At 48.6% G+C, this 20,453-nt stretch overlaps 1 protein-coding gene and 1 long non-coding RNA gene across 3 annotated transcripts in view; one reads left to right on the top strand and one right to left on the bottom strand.

The window, feature by feature from the left end:
• NMNAT2 (nicotinamide nucleotide adenylyltransferase 2) overlaps positions 1 to 15,794 on the bottom strand; it is a 25,333-nt gene extending 9,539 nt beyond the window's left edge. Inside the window, exon 1 of the mRNA XM_064427830.1 lies at positions 15,537 to 15,794. Coding sequence (XP_064283900.1) covers positions 15,537 to 15,621 — 85 coding nt within the window. The 5' untranslated portion in view covers positions 15,622 to 15,794. The remainder of the gene's footprint in view (positions 1 to 15,536) is intronic.
• Positions 5,299 to 20,453, top strand: LOC135304920 (uncharacterized). Of its 2 annotated transcripts, XR_010366162.1 has the most exons (8): positions 5,299 to 5,471; positions 6,046 to 6,537; positions 6,645 to 6,786; positions 13,265 to 13,419; positions 14,935 to 15,245; positions 17,420 to 17,590; positions 17,684 to 18,031; positions 18,218 to 20,453. It is a non-coding gene; the product is annotated as an uncharacterized LOC135304920 (long non-coding RNA). The 2 variants fall into 2 exon arrangements; XR_010366161.1 differs by having other exon boundaries at positions 5,304 to 5,471; positions 17,859 to 20,453.

Genomic DNA, 20,453 nt, shown 5'->3' with positions numbered 1-20,453 from the left:
ACCTGGTCTCCTACATATCTACCCCAGCTGTTGAGACAGTAGCAAGGGAAAGGAAGATATGAAGGTAAGAGCAAAAAGGAAGATAAGATTGGTGAGTCATTAGAAAGTTAATTTTTTTCTTCAAGATCTACAAAATATTTTGGATTTGCAAATAAAAGGAGCATTTCTGAAGTGGAGGTGGTGATTTCAGGATGCATCAGCCATCCCAAGATGTCACTGTGCATCGCATCCTTCAGACACTGAACTCAGTGTCTGGCACTGCCCTGGGGGATGGTGAGAGGTCCTTCCTGAAGGGAGGGTGTTCCCAGTGGAGCAGTGGCTGCCACATCCCTGGAAATGTCCAAGGCCAAGCTAGATGGGGCTTGAAGCAACCTGGGTTAGTGGAACGTGTCCCTGCCCATGGCAGGGGCTGAAACAGGATGAGCTTTAAGGTCCCTTTCAACCCAAACCATTCTAGGATTCTAAGCCCCTTGGGCAAAATTCTTTTCCTCCAAATTTTGAAATTTCTGCTAGGGAATATAATTCAGCTACTGTCAGTTAAAATAAATTAAGGAACTATAATTGCCATGGACTTTTTCCCCCACCCTTGAGGGCATTGAGCAGCCTCAGGCCTCTGTGACAGCCTGTGGGAAATTTGCCAGCCTTAATATAGCCTCTTCCTCAGACTTACCTGAAATCCTCACTCTGGCTGCCTTCCCAGCTCTTGTGCCTTGGACACACCAGTCTCCAGAGAGGGGAAAGTGGGCTTAAATTATTTGATTGGTGCAGGGAGTAAAATTTGATTGCCTGAATTGGATGCACCAAAATTATCCTTCCTGCCCTCAAAATCCCATGAGAGCACATGCAGCAAAACACAGTATGGTTGGGTTTGGTTTTTTTGCACAGGTAGGGAGAAGCAAAGATTGATGGATCAGCATTTCCCTTTTTATCATAATGCAAATTAAAATGTAAATTAAAATGCAAATTAAAAGAAAAAGGAAATTCCCTAACAAAAAAGATACCATTGAATTTTAAATGAACACATCCTTTCATTATTTCCTGATTTGCCCTGACTTGATTTTCCCTGCCAAAGGAAGATTAAAAACACTGATCTGTCCCTCTTCACTATGACCCCTTTATAAAGTTCATCTTTCAGAGGAGCTGAACTCTTTGCATGCAAACTCTGCTTCAAGCTCTCAAGGGTAGCTGTTGTTATTAATTTGCCTTGAGTTCTTTGTGGCAAAAGCCAAAGGTTTCTCTGGCTACCAATATCTCAAGGTCTGTATTAAAGAGCCTGGCAATGCTGTTTAATCTGCAGGCAATGTGACTGTGCTGCTGGCATGTCATCTCAGCTGCAGCTTCAGCTCACACCAAACATCCACCACCACCTTCTGCCCTAACAGAGCATTTCTTGTGCAGAAAACAGGCACTGGCACAGGATGCCCAGAGGAGTTTTGGATATCTCATCCTTGGAAGTGTCTGAGGCCAGGTGGGCAGGGGTTTGGAGCATTCTGCCCTAGTGAAAGGTGTCACTGCCCATGACACTGATCTGAGGGGTTGCTGGTGGCCTTGCAGCACTCAGGGAGGGCTCTGCTGCTGGCAGGAGAGGGGTGCTGCTGCTCTGTATTGCCATCAGAAGTACTCACTTGGGTTTTAAGCTGCACAATCTGTAAAAATGAGGCTGCTTTCAAGCTGGGATCTGCATTCCCAAGAGCTTGTTGTCTACCTCAGAAACACCACTTATGATTTAAATATGCTTGGGAAAAGGAACATGTTTATTGACAATTAAATTCCTGCAAGGGAAGTATTTGGGCAAATGTGGGCCAAGAAGCAGAAGTACAGTGTAGGGAATGGGAAGACCTGCCTTCTGGCTCTGGCTTGCCCACAACTTGCAGAGCACCCTTTCACATCCCAAACTGGCCTGCTCTCACTTGGTTTTGGGGCAGAGCACATTGTTTGCTTGCAGGGCTGTGTCTGTCAGGAAACTCTGCAGCTTCACTTGCTCATACAACCATCAGCTAGGCCAGTCCTCACAGCCATCCACTTCAAAACAAAAGCCTTGGAAAAGATTGCATTCTCTTAAATAACACCTCAAATCCTGTTTGGAGAGCAGCTGTGTCACTGGTGGGGCTGGCATGGTGGCAGGAGCAGCTGTCCTCACTGCTGGGATGGTGGCAGAGGATCTGGGGCAGGAGGCAGCGTGGCTTCAGGGTGGCACAAGAAAGACTCTGAGGTGCTGGAGCAGGTCCAGAGAAGGGAACAGAGCTGGGGAAGGGTCTGGAGCACCAGGAGTGGCTGAGGGAGCTGGGTGGGGGCTCAGCCTGGAGAAAAGGAGGCTCAAGGGGGATGTTCTGGCTCTCTGCAATTCCCTGGCGGTGGAGCCAGGTGGGAGTCAGGCTCTGCTCCCAGGGAACAAGGGACAGGACAAGAGGAAATGGGTTTACATGGGATATTGGGAAAAATTTCTCCATGTAAATGGTTGTCAAGCCCTGGCACAGCTGCCCAGGGCAGTGGTGGAGTCCCCAGCTCTGGAAGGATTTAAAAGCCATGTGGAGGTGGCACCTGGGGACATGGGTTAGTGGTGGCCTTGGCAGTGCTGGGTTAAGAGCTGTACTCAATCTAAAAGGTATTTTCCAACCTAGATGATGCATGATTTTGTGATTCTAAAATTGCAGTGTTAGTTTGCAGCATCTACACGTGTCCTCTCTGCAATCATGCTGCTGTGTCTAAAGCTTATTTTTATTTTTTTACAGTTTGAATCTCCTCAGACTGATGCACCCTTCAGTGGCTAAATGGAGAGGACAAAAGGCAGTCATAGCTAAGCCTGTCCTGACGTGTTAGTTATCAGGCCTTGATCCTGCCCTCTGCACAAGGCCAGACAAAACTGCTTTAGCTCTTGTAGGAGACCCCAGGGATGCTGGTGGCTCATGGCCCCCCTGGGCTGAGGGGCAGTGCCTCCTGCCGTGGTGTGTGCCCCAAGCTGGGGGAGTGGATCCCAGCAGCAGTCATTCCTCTGGCTTTCTGGAGACAGAACACTGGATTTCATTGCTTCAAATGCTCTGGCTGCTTTGATCTTGCAGGGCTTGCTCCAAGCCCTCAAGTCCATGTTCTCAGAAAAGACCTTTTTCTTTCACAGAATTTGTTATGCCTTTCTTGAAAAATATGCTGCTTCTGGGGGTCAGGCTCATCTCCTTGTAGACATGGCTAGTGCCAAAGACACTGCAGCAGCTTTGTATTCCTGCTCTCAGGTGTATTCCTTGTGGTCAGCTGTCTGCAGCTCCCAGCCTTCCTTCCCTGCTTGTGCAAAGATTTTTGCCTGGGGAAAAGTAGATTTTGGCCTGAAAAGTCCCAAGTCTTTGGGATCTTAGTTCCACTCCTCTGACAATGAGTTTGGTATCTGGCCCATTTGTTGTCCTTGAGCTCAGCCCTCTGCCACAGCTTCCCATCCCTTTCCCAGCCCATTTCTTGCCTGTTGAATACCTGTGATGTGCAGAGATTACACCAGACCACAGAAAACCCCTCCAGTACTTTCATTTCCTACGAGCACTTTGTATCCTGCCACACCAGTGCAGGGATGTCAGCTCATTCCTTTTCTGGAGTAAATAGTCCACGATGCTCCAGGCAGCCTGGATGGCTTTTAGACAGTGTTGACATAAATAAACTCGGGGCGATGGCTCTGCCAAGACATGCATTAGCCCCCTGGCAGCCTACTTGTGGCATGGGAAGCTTTCAGCCATGGCTCTGTGCCTGGCAGCTGCTGGGTGACCACAGCCTGGCTGTGCTGGGGAGGGAAGGGACAGGGGCGACACTTGGACCCATCCCACATGGACCCAGCCCAGCTTTGCCTGCCCTGCAAGTGCACTTCAGGTATTTTCATCTCTGCTGCTTTCCTGAGAGATGGTGATAGGGAAAGCCCAGTCAGAGGATATGCTCCAGGGCTACAAAACTGAAAAGCGATGGTTTTGTCCAGTTTGAATGAAAAAATAGCATCCTATTTTCCCAATAGGAAATCAGTCCTTATTTAAGAGATGTTTCTTTTTTGAAATTCTCCCTGAGAATATTTAATCACAATGTTTGGGCTCCTCTGGCAGGGCTCCATCACCTAAATTGACGTTACTGAAATCAAATATTCCTCATGCTCAATTTTTCAAGGTGTAATTTCAAGTTGTATTTGCTTTGCCTTTGCACCTGGTTCATCTGCACCCCTAAGACTTCCTTTTTTCTATTTTTGTTTTTCTTACAACAAGAAAGTAAAGCCACAGGCCAGCTCTGATTTATGCCCTTCCCCCCAGAGAGGATTGAAGCTGCAGCTTGCTCACACTGTGCCAGCTCTCTGAAAACACACACAAAGTAGCAGGGAGGCAAGAAAGCTCTGCACAGCCTTCACTGCACAGCCCTGAGAGCTGGGACAGAGTAGCTGCAGAGCCACAGGTGATGGAGAAGGCAAAACCATTTCCCAAGTGTCTCATTTTTATTTTCAGCAATTTGGCTTCTGACATCCTTGAACAGGAGGTGGGACATGGCCATTAAAATCCCTTCTTCTGCAGGAGAGAGTGACCCAGATATGCCAGCACACTTTGTTTTATTCTCAAGCTAGCAGCACTTGCAGGACCTAAATGGTGCTTCCAGAGCTCAGTGTGGGCAAGGAGCCAGCAGTTACTCTCAGTCTAACTGAATGATGTGTATGTATATATATATATATATATATATATAGATATAGATATTTTAAAAGAAAGCTCCTTCTGAATGCCAAATCAGGGATGCATTCATCAGAGGTGTCCTTCTCCCAGAGCCCAGCTCTCCTGCCTACCCCAGAGCCTTGTCCTGGGTCCCAACAGGGTCCTCACCCGCTGTCAGAGCTTGCTTAGAGCTGGGGAAACTACTGGCATCTCCCTTCCCTGGGCTCCCAGAAGAGACATTCCTACCAGAGCAAGCCCTGGCTGCTCTTGAAGAGAGGTCCCTCCTTTGGGAAGAAGCAGGAGACTGATCCTTCACCGTGGGGTTGGCTCTTCCCAAGGCAAGCCTGGGGAGATCCCAGTGTCCCACTGACCCAAATAACCTCGTGCTCAGTGCCTCTTAGACAATTTCAGTCAGATTCTCAGGAGACTTCTAGCTGGTAGAAAAATCCCATTAAGCCCCCTAATGATTTTTTAAAAAGATTTTACTCTCTGAGCTAATTGTTCTGTTACACTTTCCCCCACCCCATTAGTCCATAGCTGTACCCAGGCACTGTGGAAATAATAAATATGGGAAGGGCTTTGTAGGCACAGAGTGTGTGGTGACTGTGAGTGGGGCTGGCCCAGCCCCATCCCCAGTGGGTGCAGCTGTGAGCAGCAGGTGAGCAGCACTGACAGCAATGAGCCCTGGAGTGCCCAGGGGCACTGAGCAGCACCAAAGGGAGCAGAGGGCACACAGGGGCAGGGCATCAGCATGAGGGGATAAAAGCTGGGTTAAAGAACAAGAAGGGTGGATACTTGCAACCTTCTGATGAGGTAGGGTGTTGCTCTGTGTGGGTTGAAGCTTTCTGAGGTTGTATGGTGATACTCTGTGAGCTGTGGCCATCTCGACTGGCATGTGCTGTGACAGGGCTTCAGGGGCTGCTGCACATTCACTTTATCAGCTTTTCATAAGCACAAAGAAAGCCCTGGCCACCAAATGTCTCAAGGTTTGTGGTGGAAGTGGAGGCTGTGAAGGGCCCTGAGAGGTGAAGCTGCAGGACCTGACCCTGCCAGCCCCACCTGTGTCCAACTCAGAGGCACACAGGTGATGGCTAAAAGAGACTCATGCTATGACAATCTGTTGACCACTCCTGGCTTCAAGCAGCAAAGTGAAACTAAGTGTTTAAAACAAACTAACTAAAAATAATAAAAGCAGGAGACTGAGTCACAGTAAGCTGACCTAGAAATAGCAGAGCATTTCCTGGAGCTCCAGCTAGATGGGGCCTGGGCAGGGGACCTGGCTGGTCCCAGAGAATCTGGGTTTCCTCTATGAAGATGTAGAGGGACAATCTATTTGTTATAATTGAAATAGAAAGTGAAGACATCCTATTTTTCCCCCTTTTATCAGAAGTGAAGTATTGCAAGAGTCAGTGTGTCTGAGAAGTTACACAGGAGTCCAGGAAGAAGAGCTCTCAGGCCCTAGAACTTAAGAAGGAGCACCTGAGGAAAAGCATGGCAGAACAACCAAGATGCTTTTCCCTGCTGTAGCTGCTACTCCTGCTGCTATGGAGTGGGAGGGAGCAGGCAATGCCCATCAGGTGAGCAACATAAGAAGTACAAGGAGCTGCTTGTTGAGCTGCAGTGCCACCAGCTCCTCCAGAAAGGGACTGAACCTACTTTTCTGTGATCAGCACAGTGCTGCCACTCTCTCCACCTGTACAGAGAAGCAATAGAACTTCTTGCTTGGAGACCTCACTCTGCTATCACAGGGAGAGCAGGAACATTCTCAACACCGTGCTGGATCTCACCTGAGGTGAGGGCAGCTGAGTGGGTGGACATGTGAAATACCTCCAGGAGATGTTCAACACCTGGGTATCTCAGAGCTCTTGGGGCTAAAGATGTGAGGGAAAGCATCTAGTGAGGTCAAAGCAATTCCTACCAGATAGCTGGATGGGGCTTGGAGCAACCTGGTCTAGGGAATGATATTGTAACAAGATGATCTTTAAGGTCTCTTCCAAATTATTCAGTGATTCTAAAAATGGATGAAGAAGAGGCCTTTACCTAAAGAAGGTTTTTTGAGCTGTCATCTGCAGGACAGCACTGAAACAACATGCTTAGAAGCCCTTGGAGAAGGGTGAAGCCTCTCTAGGTAAGATGATTTTTTCTATGTGTGGTATTGAAGTGGAAAGTGAAAGGTCATGTACCTTTCCCTGTCTGGTGCATTAGCTGTCACCCCACCCAGCAAAAGGGTAGCAGCAAAAGGCAAGATTTTCACTATTCTGCCATGGTTTTATATTTCACTGTAGTCAAAATGTGGATAGCAAATCCAAAATAGGACAGGCACCTTAATGCACATCCCTGGAGAGGTCCCAGTCCCCCTCTTGCTCAGGGAAATTGGTGTCACACAGTGCCTTGAAAAGAAAATGAAGGGGAAATAAAACCCCAACAGATTTTCACACTTGTTTTCCAGTGCCCTAATTTCCCTGTGGAAGCACTCTGTTTGTTTTCATTTCCAAGCTGTTGTAGCACATCAAAGGCAGTGCTTTTTACGTCCTGGCATGTGTGGTGCTGCTCCTTCGGGCTGACACGTGGCAGGATCACAATCCTACCGGGAGCAGAGGATTTATGGTTCTCAATTCCCCGTGCAGCAGGGATGAGGAGCCTTTGTCCAGCAGCTCTTGGCTGGTCTGGGCTGCCTCCACGTGGAACTGACCCCCGTGTGTCTGACCCAGGCTTGCCTTTGCTGGCAAAGTATCTGAAGGTGCTGACCTTGTCTGGGATCTGTGTTGGCTGAAGCAGGACTCTGCAGGCAGAAACATCCCAGCTACAGAGAGGCAGAAAGGCTGGTGAGGGTGTGGGGTGACAGAGCCATGGTAGGATTCCAGAATTTTCAAGGTGACACCAGAGGGATGTCACATTCCCATTACAGCAGCTGTGTAGCAGTGAAACCCTGTCTCTTTGCAGACTCATTCCCAAGACCCCATTTTCCCCAAACAGAAACATCCACCGTGTCTTTGCACAAAGCAGAGGTGCCAGAAGCACAGTTATGTGTTTAAGCATCCCCAACCCAGCTTGTCCTGGGAAAAGTGGATTTTCTGCTTTCCCTTGCCAATGAACCACAGAGAAACGTCATCTCCTCAGGGAAGGCTTAAGCTCAATTAGGGGCTGTTGGATTTTCAGAGAAAATAGAAACCTTTGTGTAGCAGGGGCTGTGCAAGTTCCTCCTTGCCTGGCTCGGAGGTGGGTTCTCCACCCATCCCACGGGGACCTCCTCTGCCTGTGCCTCCTATTCCAGCCCTGAAACAGGCTTATCTCAGTTAATCTTCTCCTGGGGCAAGCCCTAGAGTGGCTTTTGAAAATGCATACTTCTGAAGAATCTAGGATTTTCTGTTCCCAAATATTGATTTAGCAAATTTCTGCTGTTGTGACCAAGATACATCCAGTGGCTCAGGCTTACTGAAGAATACTAGTTGATGCTGAAAAGGGGGAGGGAAAAGAAGTGTTTCTGAGCCAGGTTGTCTTTTCCAGCAACAACAGTGTTTCAGTGGAATGAGAGCTTGGCCCTGGTTTATTTTCAGGGTTGTCATGGGCACTACTGACTTTCTCCACACAGGGCATCTATCCCTGCTTGGCTGGGCACTGGTGGCATAATGGAAGTGCTTGGATTAAGGGGTTGTAGATACCACAGAGGGCATGCTCATGTCAAAATCCAGAGGTGCCCTGGCTTTGTCTCTATCTGATGCTGATTTTTCAGTCTTTAGAGGTTGTTGGGTCTTCCCAGAGCTGCTCTGGGCTCCCTGGTCCCAGGTGGAGGCTGAGGTTAGGGTTAGGATTAAGGGTGGAGGTACTTGTGCTGCACTTGAACACAAGTGGACTTCCTTGGCTCAGAGGACCTCTTGCAGCCCCCCAGCCTTGCTGCCAGAAGGGATTTTGGAAGCCAGAGCATTCAGAGGTCAGGATGCCCATTTTGGGCCAGTTGCCAGTAGGAAGATCAGCACAGTCATGACCCACTCCTACCCCTGGGCCCCTTCACTGGGGTACCTGAGCCACAGCAGCCTGGCAGCAGAAGGATGTGGCTCCCCCCACTGCAGCACTCAAACAGGTAAATGAGCTGCCCAAGGTTACATGAGAGATGTGGGCTGCTGGTGTTCAGCATGCAGCTAATTGATACCCTGGCACTGCACAGGCTGATGTTAAAAAGCATCAGAGAAGATAGTGCAGGAGGTGAGAGCATCACAGTGAGTGCAAATGGTTTTTAAATAGAAGCAGAGCCCCTGTTTCCTTCCTGAATGGGGTTGTAGGGCTGGATTTCTCACTGCCAGGTTTGTTTATAATCTGTGGAAGTAAAAGAAGGTATGTGGCACATTTTGGGAGGTGGCATTATCATAGAGCCAATGTGATGTCTCAGAGACTGTAATAAATACTGCTAAATATTTAATAGCTTATAAATGTTTTAAAAGAATCCCTGAATAGTTATTGATGGAGTTTAGTCACATGCTCGGGAAAACTCCTCACTCTGGGTCACAGAGAGGAGATGCTTGAGATGCAGGAGGCTGATGATAAAGGCTGTGAAAAATGAGTCTGTGTGGGGTGCAGTGATGGGAATGGGACATCAGCTGATAGAAAACGGTCCCCAGAAGAGCCCTGCTTTGTGCTCCCAGCACAGCACCGGGTACCTGCAGTTTCAGTGTGTCTGGGGCAGGTGCTGGGCGTGGAGGTGTGCTGGTGACACACGGTGACACCAGGGCTGGCGGGCGGGTGTCGCTGAGCCGGGGGCACCTGGCGCTAGGCACAGCTCACCTGCCCAGACCCCTCGCACCGAGGCAAGGCTCCGGCTGCTCGCTGTGCTTCCAGCGGCTCGGGGGTCACAGAGGGATGAGCAGGGATGCCGCAGTCTGACACCTCACCCCGGGTGTTTTAAGGGAGCTCTGCCCTGCTCAAGCCGTCTCCATGCTCTCTGCCAGTGCTGCTGAGCTCCAAGCCGGGCAGAGCTCAGCCAGCCTGCCCTGTCTGTCTGTCCGTCCGTCCCCCCGGAGCCCCCCGCCCCATCCATGGATCCCTCCTGCTCATCCCGCGTTCCGATTTCAGCCGGGAGGAGATGGAGCCATGGGGCAGCCTCAGAGGGGCCCGCGCTTCTTCCCCGTGTTGCACACAGCAGAGCAAAGTCTCTCTCAAGCTCCTAAAAACCTTTCTTTAGACGGATGGGGAAGGGATTTTGCTTCTGGCCATTTGCCGACGTATTCTTATTGAAGCAAAGGGGAAGGGTGAAGCTGTCAGGCCGCTCAGGCATTTCTGCCAGCTCTGTCCCAGGCAGCGACGCTCTCATTAAACTGCTCTGCAGTTCAGTCATCTCAATCAAATAACAAAAAGTGATTCTTGAAATTCAGGATATTAAAACAATACATCATTAACAAAAGCCTCAGCTCCTGCCTCTTCATCCTCTTTACTTAGAGACTCCATCCTTTCATCTCAAATCCCTTGCTAAGGGATGCAGCAGCCCTCGGTGCTGCTCCTCTACAAGGATTGCAGTGGATAATCAAAGAGCAGCCTGCTGAGAGTTTTAATTGCTCAAGTTTTCTTAAGAACCAAGCAAGAGGGTTTTATGTTTGATAGCAAAGTCCTCTTTCATTGTTTTCCACCAGAAATGTTTTTTACCCAACTGTTGGTTGGGATATTAACTCTCTTCAATAACAGATGTGCACAGGACCTAAGAAAAATTTAATTAGACAAAAAGGAAAGAGTAGTGGGGATTTGCTGACTTTCAGGATTCAGGCTATTTACTGGCAGTGTTTTTCTGTGCAAGTCCAGGTCCTGGGCACTGTTTAAAATGAGGTAGGAGGGGAAACTCCATGGTCAAACAGGTTTAAAATATCTGAGGTACCAAAATTCCCTATCAGAGGGCCATCTCACAAATCTGAATGACATCTCACAAATCTCTTCCTCCCAGAGAAGCTCATCTGGAGCAACGCATCACCCCATAAATCCACCTGCAGGAGATGAGGCAGTCTGATACAGGCAGATGACACAGATTTGATTAGAATCCTCTATTTGCCATCAAGTGCTTCATAGTACCCAAACCCTGGCTGTTAAAAAGCCAAGTACCTGTGACTAAGTCAGATAATGTCCCATGTTTTAGGGGGGTTACCCAACCTGCTGCCTCTGAGACCAGCTCTGAACACGCCCATGGATCTCAAACTCTACATTGCTGGGCTCTGTGCATCCGGAAGGAAGGAAGGAAGGAAGGAAGGCTGAAATCTTCCTGTGCAAGAGCAGGGAAGCTCCAGTGAAGCTCTGCTCCTTGCAGGCTGATAAGCAGAGGTGGAAAGGGGAATCAAGGGGTCATCCAGTCCCTGGAGAGGAAGCTGTTCTTAGAGCTGGGCAGAAATAAAACTGTGGTTGATGAGCAAGGCTTTGTGAATGAATGAAGACAGAAGTTTGCACATGCAAAGAATGGATTGTGAAGAATTTCAGAACTTTAAAAAGGCAAAAAAATTGTCTAAAGTGCCAAAATAGGGGGTGTGGGCAATTCCAGAGGGGCCTTTTCCTCTACAATTGAAGAATAATTAATTAAAGAAAATAGAGAAAAAAAATCAGTATCAAAACACAGCATGTTGATCAACCAGATGCCATTTTAGTCCACCAAAACCCTCATTTTGGTTTGAAGAAATCATCAACAATCCTCCAATTCTCACATATCCACAGGACAGTACAAGCCCTTTCCACTGCAGAACCTACAAAGAAACTACTCTCAGCACCTTCCTTCCAAATCTGGCTATTTTTTGGCTGTCTCCAACTCTGAAACACCACGACAGAGAAGAACCTGGAGCCCCTGATCTTGTCTGGTGGTGCCTTTCATCCCAGCATTTTACCCAAGACCATCTTCAAAATGAACTATATTTTTTGATTGCAAATTTGCTTTCTGCCTTGCTCTACAGAGCTGCCTTTTGGTTTTCAAGATCTGCACGGTTGTGTTAGGGCTCCCTGAGCTGGGGCCACAGGGGGAAGTGATTTAATTGTCAAAGCAAGCACGAGCTCGTTGTCTGGCAGAGTGCCAGCAGGGGCTGTGTTGGGAGAGCTGCATGGATTAGGTTTTGCTTTTGACGTTGGTGCCTTGGCTTTTGTCCTTTGGGCAGCATTGCTTGCGTGGGAAGGGGAGAGGAGGCCAAGATGGAGAAGATGCACTTTGGAGAGCAGCTCCCACTGCTGGGTGTCTGTGCCACTCAGCGTGCCCCAGGGCCTCGTGCTGAGACCCAAAGGCAGCGTGGGGATGTCTCAGAGGTTCCCTCCTGAGCTGGCTGCAGGGAAAAGCAGCAGCCCATGCTCAGTGCTCCTCTGATGGCAGCAAAAAATGGAAGGGAGCAGCTTGGGGCTGGTGTGTGCTGGCTGGGGTGAGCAGGTGGGCTCCCTGCATCCAGCATTGGTGGGGGTTTTATGTGCCTTTAACGCAGGACTTGGTTCAGAATTTTACTTTTCTTCTATTATTAAGGCTTTTGATTGGGCTCTGCTTTTTCTTTTCCATACCTCCTTAGGATATAAATGAAGTTTCATTTTGGGTTAAAGGCCACCAATGTTTGTGTCAAGCTTTGGAAACAACCTTTGCTCTCTCTGTCCTTCTGTCTTTCCTCCCCACCACAGTAACACCCCAAACTTTTTCTCATAGCCCCATAAAGCTAGAAAATACAACTGAAAATTGTGATTCAGAACACCTCTCAAAGCACAGCTGATACCACAAATAACTCAGAGTGTTCTCAGGACTATGTGGGTGTTTGTCTCAACCCCTTGGTAGGGATGGCTGTACATGACTGTGTCTCACCTACTTTTCTGTTATATGTCATATATCTTAGGCAAAGTATTAATTTATATGTATGATATTAATTTTGTGTACACAGATACGATTTGGGGAGCCCCAGTGATGCAGAATTTTAACTGGCAGATGAAGCAGGGAGCTCTGTTGCAGTGAGTTCAGCTGCTCACAAGGTTCAGTGGTGGGATGCAGTTGCAGATTTGGGGTTGTAAGAAGAATCCCAGCTTTCTGGAATCCCAATGATGAGTCTTAAATTCATATGACTGATGGAAAGAATAACTCAATGGAAATCTTTCCCCCACTAGAAGAGACTTCCACATAATTAACTAATCCCCTATTCAGGCAAAAATCCTATGGGAAAAGGTTGGGTTTTGATCTGAATAAAACATGGTAAAATCCACACTGAGAAAAATGATGGTTGACATAAAATGGTGTGTTTACAGTGACATAATTGAGCAAATATTGTTCTTCATTTTGGCTTAATTAGTGCCATTTGTTATAGAGATAAATTGTCTTTCTCTATGCTAAGCAAAAAATCCTCCTATTAGGTTCTCAAAGCCCAAATATTTGAATGATGATGACAATATTTTTGTCCGAATTCAGCTGTTTGAAATGCATCATTTACAGGATAGAGCACTGTTTTGGTTGGACTCTATGGTGCAGAGCTAGAAGAGCAACACAGACTTCTGGCTGAGATTCCTATGGCTTCACAGGATTACACTTTTAGACTTGTGGAGAAGTGTTCCTCAAACAAAAATGGTGATGGATTTAGAAGCTAAATTCTGTGTCCTTTACTCATGGAAGTCTCATTTGTCCCTATCAGGTATCTCAAGTATTGTATTCCAGGAGCTCTACAAGACGCATGCAAAGAAAAATTCCACATCAAACCACCCTACCTGAGCTAAAACCTCTCTTCCTGAAAGATGTCTAGTATTCATTTACAGCCTTCACGTGACAGAGAATGCACCAGGCACCCAGGTACTTTCTCATACTGCTTGATTACCTTCACTCAAAACCACACAACAGATTTGTAGTTTGAGGTGGTTGTGTGATCCACTCTGGGCACCTCACCTGTACTTGTTCTGCTGAGCAAAGTTCCCCACTTTCATCACATATCACATATCCCTCCTCTAAGCAGATCAAGATACCCCTTAACATATTTAAAGATGGATCTAAACTGAGCCTCCCTAGTCTCCTGCCATAAAATCTGGCCTCCAAAACTGATGTAATTCTTCTCACTGTTCCTCAGAGAAGGGTTTTGCTAATGCTGTACATGAAAATAATACAACTCTTCTTTTTCTGCTTGATATTCCCCTGCTGATATCTACAAGGGTCACATTTGCTGCTTTATTTACAGCACCACACAGAGTTTGCATTCAGTGGGTAGTGCACAATCCCCCTCAGTCCTTGACACCAGTGCTGTGTGGCAGAAGACATTTGCCTTTTGTTTATATTTGAAGTGTGTTCTTTCCTGCTGGACATATGACTTTGCCTTTGACTTTGCTGTTGAACAAGCCCTTTTTATCCAACAACCAGAGTTAGGCAGCACAACTGACTCATTACCAGCAGGAATTGCTATTCTGCCCACTTTGGGGTCATGGCCACTTTTTACCATCGGGGATTATATATTTTCTTTCACATCTTTGATAAAGGTACTGAGGAGTACTGAGCAAAAAGAAAATCTTACTGCCAGTCTATAAGAACATGCACTGCATACTAATATCTCACTGATCCTTATTTTCTAAAATACATTTTGTTGCTTGTTGTTAGTCCACTGAATAAGGGCCACATGGATAGCTTTACTGTTACTTAATCAAAATAAGACTAAATATGAATTACAGAAATATTTTTCGTCAGTGGTTGCTTCTATCAACCAAGTCCTTGTAATTTAATTTAATAATTGTTTTTATTTTTAAATAGTTCCTCTTTGTTGGCAATTTTTTATTTTGCTTAGGGAATAGGATTTTTTAAATTTTAATTTCAAGCATATTGATGTCCAGGCCTACATTTTGCTGGCACTTACGAAATGGAATAACAATGTGATCCTTTGCATCTAGAAAACCATCCTTTTCTAACCCGATGTGCAACTCGTTATGTTCTACAAAAACAAGGTCTGATGCAGAAATACCCCCAGCTGATTTCAAGCATTTTTATATAGTTTATATATTTAGAAACTTATATGCAGCTTTTAGAAACCCCTGGGATGCTCCTCCACTGGTATCACACGACCTTCAGTATCTGCTTCCCAGCCTTAAATCTCCTATCAGACATAAGGGCTGAATAGAAGGCTGGATCCTGTCTGTGCACTCCGAGGTGGTCTGCAGTGGGCACTTCACCCTCCCAGGACTCCTCCCCAGCCAAGCGAGCCACTGTTTGCACTGGGATTTCCAGGCATTTTGAGCTTTACCCAAACAGTGTCTCGGGCATGTCAGACCGCCTTTGATGGAGACTGCCCTTCCTCTCTCCCTGCCTCCCTCCCTCTTGTCTTGCCAGGCTGTAGCAGCGATTCCAGCATCCCCATCCTCTGTATCATCGCAGGGATGCTCGGCAGTATCCATCATCTCACACAAACGTTTCCCGTTCCTTCAACCAAGTATCAATCTAATGGTTGAGCACTCCAATATCTCCATTAAGCGTATTTTTTGACTCTTGCACCTGGCTGTGGCTGCTTGGCTCTATCTCCTCCCTGGTCAGAGGAAATGGAAGTGCTGCAGCGGCTGCAGTCTCGCAGACCCGAGGGCGAGCAGCAGCGGACAAACAGCGCCAGGAGCGGCCCGGGGGCTGCGGGGCGGCAGCGAGACAATGTGAGTGCAGAGAGGGGACCCCTGCCAGGGGAGGGGACAGCCCCAGAGGGCTGGGGACGGCTGCCAGCGATGGGGAGCAGGTTCGGGAGGCCGCGGCTGTCCCCGCCCGCGGCGCCTTCAGCACCAGCGGCCGCGGACAGCGCCCGGGAGCGGAGCGGCGCCCAACGAGCCCCGAGCCCCACATCCCACACCCCAAAACCCTCACATCCCCACATCCCCACGTCCCCACCCCGCGGTGCAGCCCCAGCGCCCTCCCAGGCCTCCCTCCCTCCCGCCGCCGCGGCCACTGACCGAACATCTGGATGTGCCCCTTGGTGATGGGGTTGAAGCTGCCGCAGGCCAGCAGGATAACGTGGGTCTTGGTGGTCTCGGTCATGGTGCGGCCCTGGCCGGCCCCGCCGCGGTGTGAGGCTCGGTGCGGCTGCGGGAGGCAGGAGGGCGGAGGATGGAGCGGGGCCGGGCGGCTGCGGGGGCGGCGCCGCGGCTGCGGGAGCCGGGCCGGGGCCGCCCCTCGGCTCCGGCACACGCGTGTGCCCCCTGTGCACGGCACAGGGCACACGGCACAGGGCACACGGGATGGGCACGCATCCCCTCTGAGGGCACCCACGCTGGCGGAGGCGCTGCAGGGACACGCTGGCATCCCCAGGAGTGAGGAGAGCTAGCGGGAGGTTTAGCCTGCGGATGAGGAGGCTGAAGGGTGACCTTATCACGCCCTGCAACTCCCTGAAAGGAGGGTGTAACCCGGTGGGGAGTCAGTATTTTCTCCAGGCAACCAGCGGCAGGACAAGGAGACAGTCCTAGCCTGACAGACAGGAGGAATTTCTTCACAGAAAAGGTGATTAGACATTGGAATGGGCTGCCCAGAGAGGTGGTGGAGTGACCGTCCCTGGAGGTGTTTAAGGAAATGCTGGACGTGGCACTCAATGCCATGATGCAGTTGACAGGGTGGCAATCAGTCACAGATTGGACTATGTGATGACCTCAGAGGTTTTTTCCAACCCCACTGACATGCACAGCTCAGTGCTCATGAGCAGCTACCTGTGTTCCTCCTGCTGCTCAGGTGGTCCCTGCATAAGTCTCCCAGCTGCTCCAGCCCCAGCACAACATTGCTGCAGCCCTTTTCTGGGGTTCTACAGGGACAATAACTTGTGGGGCTTCAGCTTCACCCAACACATCCATTTCATTGCCTGAAAGAGACCAACATCAAACAGATGCTATGCATTCACCAAAAGGCAGTCTTTACTGCAAGGCAAACTAGTACCAGACTATGCAACTGTCTAATTCTCTAAATGTCTCATTTTCAGGACTGCAGCATTGCTGTTCTTCACTAAAGAAGCTCCTTGCCCTGAGCAAGGGCCAGCAGAGCCCTCTTTTAGTGGCGGTAAGCAGAGAAGGCTCTAAGAAGAGCTGCATGCAGCTGCCTTCATCCTGAAGGCTGTCGGGGCCTTATCTCTGGCTCCTACACACAGATTTTCCTCTCAGCAGGGAGTTTTTTACCACCAAGAGGTCTCCTTGCTACCTTCATCTGTCTTCCTCCTGTGTCCTTAAGAGAACACTCCCCAGACATTTATTTCTGCCTTCTCATGGCAGAGGCTTTTAGCCCTGTGCTGTGCTTCTTCTTGTCCTGCTAAGATTAATTATTCACAGTCCTTTTCTTGAAAACTTTTCCCCTCTCATCTCAGCCAGGTGCTGGGATACTCGTTAGCCTGAGTGATATGAAGGAGCAAGACCACTAGGGAATGAACCTGAGATGATGCTGGATCTGCTTGTTCAGGGAACCCTTAAATCCTTGTTGTGGAGGCCCTGGCTGCTCTCACACTCTCAGAATCACACACTGATAGCAAGGGGTGGTCTGTCTCACTGCAGAGGGGTGGGGTAACACCTCTGGGGTTATATTTCTATCCTGAATTTTAATTCAGACTAAGCTGGTGTTGAGGGAGAGAGATGCTGAGACAGGTGGTGTGCTCTCCCCCTTGTTCTATCTTCTTACTGGCTCTGTGTGGTAATATAATAATTCAGTGGGATTCGATTTTGGGGTTGTGTTGGGCTCCTTCCTCTGCTGCTCCTCCAAGCTTACCCTGAAAAGGAGGGACTCATGACTTTAGGAAAAAGAAGTGTCTCTGCAGTTTACCACTGGTACTGTGCACAGCATAACTCTGCCTTTCAAACCACAGGTGTTGCCAGCAGGGAAATGGGTGCTCCTCTCCTGCACACTCCCACTAAGGATGGTGTCCTACCCCCTTTCCTTGGGGTGGTACAACTGCCCTGATATGAAATATGGGAGTGTGCCCTTTATGAGAAGATTCTTCACTGATTCCTTTTATACAGAAGAGGCTGAAATTGAGGTGAGACAGCTGAATTTTTCGTTAATCCTGACCCCATTCCCTGCTAATTTTGCACAGGAAATTTTGCAGGGGAGCATGTTTTCCCTTCTGCAGCTTATACAACCTGCAGCTGTGGGAGCATTAAGTGCTGCTGTTGCAGAAGGCACAAGTGGACAAAACTGCCAGTGGCCAAGTTCCCCCACTGCCTGGTGATGCCAAACACATCCCACTGGTCCTGACAGCTCCTGCCATGCAGCTGAATCCCTCTGCCTGCTTTGTTTCACTCCAGAGTTTGACCTTAAACACCAGTGAAAGATCAAGCTCACCTGTCCAGACGTGGGTTACGCACTGCCTGGCTGTGGTGGGGACAAGGTCTGGCCAGCACTGCCAGGCCACGGTGAGGATGAGGACTGGGCAGCCCTGTCTGTAGCTCTTCCCTGGTTTCCTGCTGCCTGCTGGATGGTGAGTGATGTGGTAAATCAGCTGTCACTTAGCAACGCTGCCGGCTGGGGAGCAGCGGCAGGTTTTGGTGCAGGAGCGATGCCTGCAAGGCTGTGCAGTGGTTATTTCACCTTTTCCCCCTCAGTGTTTTCCAACCCAGCATGTGTTTTCTTTCCCTTGCTGCTTTCCCTGAACGTGTGGGTGCAGGTTTCCCACGGCTGAAGACAGCAGCCCCAGCTGCAGCAGGCAGATGTTCCCTGCCAGCCCTGCCGGGGTTGTTGTGCAGCGCTGGAGCACCCCGAGACCCCCAGAGGATTTGAGCTCCAACCCAGCCCATGGTGGCAAGCAGCCCTCTGCCACCTGCAGAGCTGGTCCAGCAGGACACAGAGGGGGCAGAAGGATGATTAGCTGGGGTTTATTCTCTGAGGAAGAAAACAGCATGGACAAACACAGGGACCTGCCTACACAAGGAGCTCATATCAGCACTGCAAAATCGTTGCCAACGGGACTCGAGGCCCGTGGCTCACACCAAGATATTTCTGCACATGGATTTGTCCAACTCTTCACCATCTGCACAGCCAGGCCTCAAGAGCAGGGGACTATGCAGCAGAAGGCAGGAAGATCATGGCTGTGTTCACTGGGGTGAGGGATGGGGACCCCCCAGCTCTCCCAGCACTGCCTCTCACCTTGTCCTTCCTCTTGGGAGCAGGAAGAGCAACCTTCCAGATTATGGCTTTTAAACTGACAGTCTGCAAACTCTTCAAAAGAACTCAAATCTATCAGAGAAAAGGACAATAAGAGGGGCTTAAACCATTTTTGAACACATCCTGGCACACTTTGGAGCCTTTTCTGATAAGGGCTAAGAAGCAGATTCAGTTCTGCTCCACACATGCCAGCCTTATGACTCTAAGAAATTTTTGTAATGCAACAATGCACTTAAAAAAAAAAAAAGAAATAAAGAAGCCTTTCCTTGAGAATCAATGAGCAAAAAATCTTGAATAAGGGTGTTGCTCACCTGGTGGCCCAGTTGGAATAAAACCCCTGGTTCTCACAAAAGCAGGTTTTTAGTTTATACCCATTTTTGAGATATGATCTGAATGTATCTAGCCAAAACTTAGGCTTGCAAACCCAGCCCATGGGAGTGAAAGGATTTGCAAATGTAAGGAAGCCAGACTGAGCTGGCAACTAGGCCAGGCTAGACAGGCCAAGCTGACCCAGTTGCTCATGGAACAACAGCACGGGGCAATAAATGGAAGCACTGGGAGTAGCTGCTGTGCTGGGAGCCTTGTTGAGATGGAGGGAACTGCCAAACCCATGGTGACCAGTTCTGAGGCCACGTGGGGTGGGACAGCCTGGCCCAAAGGGAGAAATCTTCCATTTTGGATGACCCCTTGTAGGAGCAGACATTCAAACAAAGAGGGAGTAAGCAAGGCTGAAAAGCAGCCAGTGAAAGACATGACTTATAACTGAGGTTTGAAAATTTATAGCTAGCCTGGGGAGCTCTTCTCAGGGCTTGGTTCATCATGCACTGGAAGAAGATGCCAAATGAGATAAAGCTGGAGATCTCTCATGGTTGAGGACTTAACACCCTGGTTGTGGCCTCTGTGAAGGGACCCCAAGTGCTGTGCAGTGTTTCTGGGACACTGGACTGACATTCGAGGCAATCTCCTGGGGAAGGTCAGCCTGGACACCAATTTCTCTCTTGCCCATACTCAGCAACACCAGCTGAACACTGGCCACAGATGCAATTAGCTTGGCAGCCCTTTTAATGTTTCTGAGGTTACAGCTGGGATCAGTCTGTGCAGGTGGGATCGTAGCTGGGTTTTTGGGATGGGCAGTGAAGCCAAAGCACTCAGCATGGGTCCCCAGGAATGGCTGCTTGCTCTCTCCCTTCCAAAAGTGAGCTAGCTTTTAGTTAGTATGAAAGGGTACTTCTGCCCAGAATTATTCTCAAAAGATTAAAAGAAAATCCATTACTTTATGAATTATAAGGATTAGAAGGAATTTCTGTAAGAAATTAGGCCAATTTTATAACTTTTTCTTTCTTCTGGGTGATATTTGCAAGGGAATTATGAAGGCTTAACAAACCTCTACACAGTTGAAATTCCTGAAGTTTTACATACAGGTTATACTTGGGGAAAAGAGGTTATTATTAGGGTAAGATGAGGCTTTTGTCGCTAACAACTCAAAATCTAAGTAGGATAATCTGGGATGACAACAATATACTTTACTCGTGATAACATAATTACCGATCAGGAAGAATAGAGGACAAAATTAGGATTGTTTAGGTGTCTTCATGCTTTGTTTCTTCCTTCAAATGCTGTCGAGTGCTAATTCCCCACAGCACAACATTTAGATTGAAATAATCACCAAACCTGCAGAGAATTTGATGTTTCACCATTCAGCTGTTGAGCTGTTCACTCACCTTTGCTTGACCCCAGGT

The sequence above is a fragment of the Passer domesticus genome, chromosome 7, assembly GCF_036417665.1.
Source record: "Passer domesticus isolate bPasDom1 chromosome 7, bPasDom1.hap1, whole genome shotgun sequence".
Classification (NCBI taxonomy): Eukaryota; Metazoa; Chordata; class Aves; order Passeriformes; family Passeridae; genus Passer; species Passer domesticus.
The sequence above is the reverse complement of the archived record's forward strand: the minus strand, read 5'-3'. Positions and strand labels throughout refer to the sequence as shown.